The sequence below is a fragment of the Cucumis sativus genome, chromosome 2 (genome assembly GCF_000004075.3).
Source record: "Cucumis sativus cultivar 9930 chromosome 2, Cucumber_9930_V3, whole genome shotgun sequence".
NCBI classification, from domain to species: Eukaryota; Viridiplantae; Streptophyta; class Magnoliopsida; order Cucurbitales; family Cucurbitaceae; genus Cucumis; species Cucumis sativus.
Window position 1 is genome coordinate 19,879,409 of NC_026656.2, and position 8,898 is coordinate 19,888,306.

General features: G+C 29.1%; 1 protein-coding gene across 2 annotated transcripts; it reads right to left on the reverse strand.

The window, feature by feature from the left end:
* Window positions 1-322: 322 nt before the first annotated feature.
* LOC101213234 (MADS-box protein JOINTLESS) lies at window positions 323-8,246 on the reverse strand. Of its 2 annotated transcripts, XM_004152549.3 has the most exons (9): window positions 8,096-8,246; window positions 7,598-7,790; window positions 5,886-5,964; window positions 5,273-5,334; window positions 5,054-5,153; window positions 3,123-3,164; window positions 2,407-2,448; window positions 2,139-2,305; window positions 323-665 (listed from the first exon to the last, which is right to left on the reverse strand). In XM_004152549.3, the coding sequence occupies exons 2-9, from the start codon at window positions 7,777-7,779 to the stop codon at window positions 647-649; spliced, it is 693 nt and encodes a 230-aa protein (XP_004152597.1). In that variant the 5' UTR covers window positions 7,780-7,790; window positions 8,096-8,246; the 3' UTR covers window positions 323-646. The 2 variants fall into 2 exon arrangements, with proteins under 2 accessions (XP_004152597.1, XP_031736345.1); XM_031880485.1 differs by lacking the exon at window positions 8,096-8,246 and having other exon boundaries at window positions 7,598-8,025.
* Between the last annotated feature and the right edge of the window lie 652 nt (window positions 8,247-8,898).

The window sequence follows — 8,898 nt, forward strand, 5'->3', positions numbered from 1 at the left end:
TTTTAAATTTATATAATATAGATACATTATTTACAATATTGAGACCAAATCTAGACATTTAGAAAATATGTTATTATTGTAAATAAGTTTGCTATAATAAGAATCCATCGTTAGTTCGTTATCGATACATTATTCTCAATTAAAATGTTTTATTTTTATTTCTTTACGATATATTGGGTTGAACCAAGGGAAAATTATAGTATTTAAAACATTCATTCGATTGAGATGAGCATAGTATCAAGATTGATTTAGTCCCTATTATTTGTTTTGAATTTAAACCGTAAAAATAAAAATGGAAGATCCATTACACGTATACAAAAAGTATTAAAATCTTCTATCTTTCGTGTTTGTTGGCAAATTGAAGATTGATTTTATCACAATAAACAATATAATATCTAATTGATTAAACTAAAATCGGTTCCCACTGTAAGCAAATTGCTTCATTAACCTAAGAGGTAAATTTTAGATCAAAAGGTAAAAAGTTGAAGATTATCTATATGCACTTACTAAAATCGCTTCTTGTAAAATCCATGTCGTTCCCTCGTGAATTAATTATATTAAATAGAATGCCAACAAGTCATTTTCATTTGTGTCATTTAATCTTATTATTTTGCACCTTCTCCATCCCTCCAAAAGTACTTCTGCCTCAATTTGGGCAAGGAGGCCTGCAAAAACAATTACCCATTGAGAGACAAATTAATTCACTAAAACTATCAATAATGTTCAATCATAGATATATAAGTAAGTAAATGCATTAAAAGTGTTCACTCAAATTGAATCTCACCTACAAAATTTGTCAAGATATCTACATTTCATGATAAAATTTTCACACGTGAAGTAGTACTTATTTATTTAACTGCGGATGATTTGTTTCAAACCATTCCATAAATGTTATAAGATACTTCGAATATTTTAGTTCAATAATACATTAATATTCACATTCAAATATCTAATAAAATAAAATTAGACCATTTTAATTTTCATTGTTTAAACGGATGAATCTAGCCCAACACAAAACTCAAATTTACATCAAATAGATCAATTGCTTAAAGAAATTTAGACATATTTACAAAATATTAAAAGTTTAATAATTTATTAGACACATACTTTTAAAAATATTAGACAAAGATAGACCTAAGCTTTAAAATTAAAACGATAATACGACCTTAAATATTTTAATCAACAAAATATGCTACTTATGAACTATTTTTAAATTTGACTCAAATAGTAATTCATTATCGTCATCATCCTGGAGTAATTTAAAATCATTTTAAAAATTCGTATTGTTGTTTTTCCATGTTTAAGTTGTTTAAAAATGTAAAGTGTTTGACAATCGTTCGAAATAACAACAATTTTTGTCAAAATAGTTTAAATAAAAATAATATTTTAAAAAAACGTTTTTTTCTTAAGTCAATTCAAACATACTCTTCATCTTATATGTTGTATGTTACGTTTGCATTGACTTGATCTCAAAATTAAAGTAATATGTCAAACATGTAAACATGTAAAAAAAAAAACCCTAAACCTATAGTTAATGTCGCAACAAAGAAAATTCGAAATTATATTCAAAAGTGACCTAACAATATCTAATTAATATGACCAACACATACAACAAATTAAACAATAGTAATTAGTGTTACCACCAAATGCAAATATATATAAAGAAAAATAACCATGATCTCAAACTCAAATATACCTCACTCTAAACATATACACAAATTAAATTATGTGTTCATTTATAAAATTCATAAGCATTAATATAATGCCCTTTAATTATATATTATAAAATTTCACCTAACATTAACTAATAGGTTTATATAACCATCCACAAATAATCTTCACACTAACAACAAACAAAAGCTCAATTATTAATTGGTTGACCCAATAATGAAGCTATTTTACATTGTTGAATCTATGAAACAAAATATTGCAAAAATATGATATTAAATTTAACATTAACAGATTATTCACTAACAATCATACCATTTTTTTTATCAACACCTAACGATTGATTATTAGGAAACACAATTGAATAAAATTTCATGTAGTTGGAAATTGCTAATTAACCCAAAATTCTTATAATAATAATTATTAAAATGTGAAAGAAGTTAAAAGAAAGAAAGAAAGAAAGAACTGACCCTAATTTGAGAGAGGTGTCGGAGCTGTCGTCGTCGGCAGGAGGGCCGCTGTTGCAGCTATAGACGTTGGCGGCGGATTCCGACGAAAGTCCTTCTTCCGCAGCCACACGAACGTCGGAGGAATCCACAAGCACCGCCATTAATCTTTCATTCGACAGCCTTAACATCTGCCAATTTCATTTTCTCATTTATTTAACCACAAATATTATTTTGTTGTTTCCCTTTTTCATTGATAAAAACCAAATTAAATCATAATTATGATAATTACCTGCTGTTTAAGCATCTTGTTTTCTTCCATCAGCCTCGCTCCCTGTATTGGTTTTTTTTTTTCATTGTTTGAAATGAATAGTTTAATACTCGCTGCATATTGTTAATTACTCATGACTGTAATTTTCTTTTTAAGAATAAAAAAAAGTAATTAATTGATAAAAGTTCGAAGGTCAATCTAGTCGTTTTAACATGTTTGAAACTTTTTTGAGATTTCACGATTTAAATTTTGTCCATGTCAACACTAACCGACGACCTTTCTCCTTCTTCAAATGACTTTGATTCGACCGATCAACTTGTCTAGAAGACAAACATGTACTAACCATATCTATTACTTTAAAATGGATATACATTTCACACCCCACAATTACATTCTCGAGGTCGAAAGAATTTTTTCTTTAAAAAAAAAGTTTAAATTTCAAAGTTCTTTTGATAAAATATTCATTACCCTATTTGCTCTCTTAGAATTAGTTTTGGTTTTTAAAACTATATGTTAAACTCCAAACAATATTTCGTATAGATACAGTTTTTTAGTGCATAGAACTTATTATAACAAAAGTTTAAGCTGGAAGACTAAATAAATATAATTTGAAAAAACCAGCATTTTATTTTTCATTTAACATTTTACTAATGAAAATAGTTTGGAAATTATTAGATAATTGTATTAAAGAAGAAGAAAAAATAGCAAAAAATAATGCTTCTAATTAACTTAATTACCTTAAGCTCAAGTTCATCAATTTCCCTCATAATCTTCTTTTCCTACAAAAATATAAAATCATAACCACATGTTATAAAGAGAACTCCCCAAATAAAAATATTTGATCGTTATTATTCAAAAATTTTATATATAACAATTTAGTCTGAGTATATTCAAAAGATTATATTGTTATAAATTTCATCAAAATTAATTGAAACCTTTTTACCACATAAAAAGTGTTTGAAGCACTAAGTTACTTATTATATATATATAGTTGAATTACAATAGTTTGTATTTGGGATGTTGATTATTTTAGTTTGTATTATAATAGTATGTGTTCAAGGTATAAACTATTTTAGTTTTAGAGAAAAAATAGTATACCGTAGCAAATGATAATTTTGAAACAATGGTTATTGTAATCTTAGGATGATTCGTGTTGCAATCGGCTCATAACATGACTTTTTTTTTTTGTGATATTAATTGATAAATATTCATCAAACACTCTACTTTGTTAGAAGCCACCGGTTTCTCCACAACTTTGAGTGAGTTATATCTCAATATGGGGTTAGGGTTGTCTTTTTCTAAATATTAGGCGGCTCATATGCACATAGCTTTATAGAGGGTGGGAGCAATGAGTTCGTGCTTACTATTTATATGATGAGTGCGCCAAATTCATATTTAAGGTTCTAGCCTCAATTCAATATTCTATTATATTAGAGAAGATGAGAGGCATAAGAAAGTTTGATTTTCATTGCGTAAAAAAGTCAATTTAACATAAAAAAAATGTACCGATGTTGTAAAATTTGTGCGATATCGATACATTTTTGTCAACATCGGTACGGACGAAATGTCGGAACATTAGTACATCTTTCATTATGTTATTTATTCTAGCATTTTAGCATTTCTAAATGTCTGGCCCCATGCAAAAAAGGTAGGCCAAATGTCGATGAATTGGTACCTAGGCGATGAGGTTTATTTTCTTCAAGAAGAACTTCCACTTCTACCGCCTTAGAAATTGGATGGCACATCCACTACTGGAGCAAAAAGGAGTCGATGAAGAAGCCCTAGCCAGCAGCCACAGTAAGACGGGTGGCAAGTGTTCTTCAGAATGACTGGACGTAAAGGGCACGTAGGCAGTGAATCGGGTTAAAAGGGATCATGACGCAATATTCTTTGCGCCTCTTTTCAATATGATGAACTCATCTTCCCAATAATATATCCCATCATCAGTCCTATCCATATTAACATGTCTGGCCTCCGGACCACTCAAACTCATTCATTGACTGAAGGTTCTAATGGATAGTCTCATCACCCCATTAATAAAGGAGCTCTTCTTCACAATATTCTTTGCTCCTAACTACGGGCTCTATTATAAGGGGTCCAGATCTTCAAAGAAGATTTCTAAGACTGGAAGGCACCTAATTGGCACTGACGGCTTTCTTTCTTATAAGATGACTTCTTGGGATCGTTTACAAAAGTCCCATTCTTTCCGGCATTTCATCTACTTCAAACCTAGACGATCTTCACTCCTCTTGGTCGAGGGCCTCATCCTTCTCGTGAACTCAGTAATAATGAATAATAGTCTGTCTCCTTTTCTTTGTCAATATCCATATTAACCCGTAGACTTGATTTATGGAATGATGAGAGCAAAGATCATTGATAAGGCACAATATTGCGTCCTGTGGTCTGAAGGACTCTACCCTATTGACCTCTCCTTTGGACTAGAAATCCGTTATTTTTCACTTCTCAAGTTCTTTGAGTCTAGGCTTGTATTTGTATTTAGTTAGTCTTTGGCTTTGGTTATTGGTCCGACTTTTGTTTTCCTATTGTGATATTCTTTTACGATATTATTATAAATGTAAACTAAACCTAGTAAATAGTTATAAATTAAAGTTTTAATTGACATTTTCATAAAAATTTGGAGAAGAGAAAAAAAAAAAGAGTTAGAAACCTTGGTGTGAAGAACTCGTGTGAGACCAACTTCAAGCTTTCTTTCCAATTGCTTCAAATCTTCTAAGTTCAATCCTTGAAGATCCTCTCCCCTCATCTGCCTAATTTTAACATTTTTCAAGTGCATAATATTAATCAATCAATTAATTATTAACCAAAATTAATTAAATTAAATGATCAAACAATCAAAAGTAAATAAAGAGGAAAATAAAAGTATTACCTAAGTTGTTGGTTCATATCTTCAACTTCCTTATTCAATTGGACGTGGTTGCTATCTTCAACCTAAACTTCACAAACAATATATTCTCTTTATTACAATAAGTTTCAATACTGATTTTTATTTTCCAATTTGTTCTGTAAATAAATTGTGCTTATTTTAGTATTTTATTTTTTGAATTAGTGAAAATCCTTCCAAAATTTTAAAAAGAAAAAAGTTCTTGATTCGTAAACTATTTCTTTAAAATTTCAAGTTTTTAAAATTCATTTATCCTATCAAATAAGTATTTGGATTTTAATGCTAAAAGACATTAAGTTTTAAATTTCCTATCTGAAGTTTGAAAAAGAAAACTAAAAGAACAAAATAAACTCAAAAACTTCAAATTTCAGACTATTATCAAATGAGCTTCAGATTTTCATGCACTCTTCTCAATTTAAGATGCTAGAAAAAATAATAAAGTTTACAAAAATGTTTTCAAATTTCAGAACTTTTGAAACTGGAATTCAAATTAAAAATTAGGAATATAATAGTAATGTATGAGTTACATGTTGAAATAGTTCAAAATTTCTAAACAAATTTATTAGACACAAACACATAAAAGTTTCACACCGATTACCTGCAACCCGATGGATGGATATTCCAACTTTCCAAGGTTACTAGAGTGCAAATTATATCTAGCTATAACATCCTTAATACTGCATCAAATTATGTTTATAAACATCAATATAAACCAAATGGGTAGTCCAAATAATATTATAAATTTAGTCATTTTACTATTCTTATCTTTAAACTTTCAAAAGTTATTTTATAGGTTATTAATCACACATACTAACAAGCGATTAAAATTTAAATAACGGGGAAATCTATATATATTATAACTCAAAATTAAGAGTCTTTCTAAATTTACTGGGTAATTTAACTTTAATTAAATGCATAAATTAGATTTCCTTAATTAAACCATTATGTATGATAAAGTTCTTATTTGGTTTTGTTTAGTTTGCAAGAATTTTGAAAAGTATATAGTTAATTTGATGAATTTGAAAGATATATGATAGGTCAAAACGTGAATGTCAGTTAATTAATGTGTCAACAACACCCACTTCCATTTGATTGCATAAGAAAGGGGAAAGTGGCCACCCACCCATTATTTATTGTTCCTTTAATTATTTCAACATTTAATTATTGCAATCTTAGATCATCATTTACTTTTGCTATTTAGTTGTCTTCTTGTGACTTTAACCATGCTCCCTACATAAACATTGGTGACAATAATATAATAAATTCTTCCTATTTTTCTCAAAAACTAATTTATTAGATTTTAAATTAAGCTCTTCAAAAGCTAAATCACGTTAGCTCAAATTATTGAACGTGACTATTGCAATAAATATAGGGTGTTAAAAGAAATTGGTTGACTCAAAGTTTTAGGCTCTGCTCTATCTTTGAACACTTTGATATTTTGAAACTTCTCCTTGGTTTTGCTCATAATTTATTTACAAAGATTTTCATCTTTCTTGGAGTGTAAATTAAACTTCTTCATAGTTAAGTTCATAGTGATATCTATTTGGTTCTAAATTTTTGTTTTGTAAATTATGATTATAAGCACTACTTCAACTTATAAATTGACCCAAATTTGAAAATTTTGTTATTTGAATGCTTGAACACCAAAGTTAGAAGCCAAGAATAGACTAATATAGATTTTCAATCATAAAAATCTAGAAACGAAATTGTTACCAACGATACCTAAAAGAATAACCAATAATATCTCAAACCATACACATCTAATATTTTTTTTTGAAAGCAAAAACTAAAAGGGTTACTCATCCAATCAAATCTCTTTTACAAAGAAAGGTGTTATAAATTAGGATAAATCTAATCTTTACTTAAGAACATTTAATTACCTTCTTATTATTCTTAATGACATTTTAATAAGCTATTCTTGAATTATTCTCTATTAATTAATAATGATTTAGAGAAGCCATGTAAAATAATGTGTGTATAGTATTAAAAAAATATATATGATTCAAATTTTAATGAAATACGTACACATTGATAGAGTTACATAATTCAATCAATAAGTCAAACCCCTTTTAAAAATTCAACATTATTTTCAATGACGGATTTCTAATCCTAATTACCCCAATTTATTTCAAAGTAATCACGTAATTAATTTTTTGTCCTATACTTAAAAGTCACCACAAATTAAAATAAAAAAAACCAAATAGAAATTCGAATCTTCACTAAGGATATTACGAGGATTGTGGTATATCTATATAGTTTGTTTTATGAGTGAGTTCTTGTAATTTCTTTATTTAATCTCTTGATTCTTACCTGGAGTTTGAATACTCAAAGAACTTCCCGGTGGCAGAGAAGACGAGGAGCGCAACCTCGGCGTCGCAGAGGACCGACAGCTCCTCAGCCTTCTTGATAAGCCCTCTCCGTCGCTTAGAGAACGTCACCTGCCTCGCCGTTAGGTTATCAATCTTCTTTATCTTGATTTTCTCCCTCGCCATTTCTCAATTACCTACAGCCCAACATTATTCTTTTTCAAAATATATAAATACGTCTAACATAAAAATTGACCTCAACATATAGATATTAGAACTAATTGGTTTTTCTTGAAACTAAAGAGGGAAAAACAGAAAACCCTAGAGAGAGATTCTGAATTATTCAGATCTGAGAGTGGAGGAAAAATAGAAAAATTAAATTAAATAGGAAAATTAAATAAGTGAAGTGAAATTAAAGTAGATGAAGAAGAGGAAGGAAGTTTTGAGTAAAAAAAAAAAAAAGGGAAAAAATAATGAGAAATGTTTGTAAATTTGATTGTACCTTTTGATTGGGAGGAAGAAGAATGAGAAGGTGGAAGGGTTCAAAAATGAGGATTAGACTATGACGTGTTCGATTTAAGGAAAGAATACATTCCCATTTATAGCCAAACAGTCGCCAATTCTTCTCTCTTATTTTCAATATTTCCCAACATTTTTTTAACCTTTCTTTGTAAATAATATAGTAATAAAGAGAGGTGATTTGATTTGAGAGGATTTAGAAAACGTGGGTTCCGTCAAAGTCCTTATCTTTACTCGTTTTCGAAGTAAAAACCAATACCAAACAGTAATTTTTTATTTAAACGTCATCTATCCAACTAAACTTGAAAATCAATATTAAATATGTTATATTTCAAAACCTAAAATGTAGTTTTAATTGTTTTTTAATTTAGGAAATGGATAAGAAAATAATTTCCAGTTGGCGTGAAAAGGGGTGCATTCCGTACAAGGCGGCCATGCTGCCCGCTGCCCACTGCCCACTGCCCGTCTGAGGACCGTGTACTATTTTTCTCTGTTTTAGGTAATAATTTTATATTGCGCGAAATTTAAACATTTCCCAACTGCAAACTCATAAATTTATCGTCCTTTCCTTTCTCGCGGACTTTTATTTTGTTTTTTTTTGGAGAAGTGTCGCGTAAGTTATTATTAATATTGGAGATATTATTATTAATTCCCTTTTCTTTTATTTCTCTTTTTCCTCAATAAACTTCCTGATCAAACTTGCCGGTACGATCCTTTAACGGCGTGTGTCGTTTTATGTCCACATGTTTAATTCCTCTTATCCCAATGAGTCTTGCGCGTGGCCCT

What these genes read in the sequence shown, in the direction of transcription:
- LOC101213234 (XM_004152549.3), bottom strand. Translation starts at nt 7,779, where the DNA reads ATGGCGAGGGAGAAAATCAAGATAAAGAAGATTGATAACCTAACGGCG. An exon ending in GATATGAACCAACAACTTAG is followed by an intron (nt 5,154 to 5,272) that starts GTAATACTTTTA and finishes TGTTAAAATTAG; the next exon opens with GCAGATGAGGGGAGAGGATC. An exon ending in TTGATGAACTTGAGCTTAAG is followed by an intron (nt 2,449 to 3,122) that starts GTAATTAAGTTA and finishes AAACCAATACAG; the next exon opens with GGAGCGAGGCTGATGGAAGA.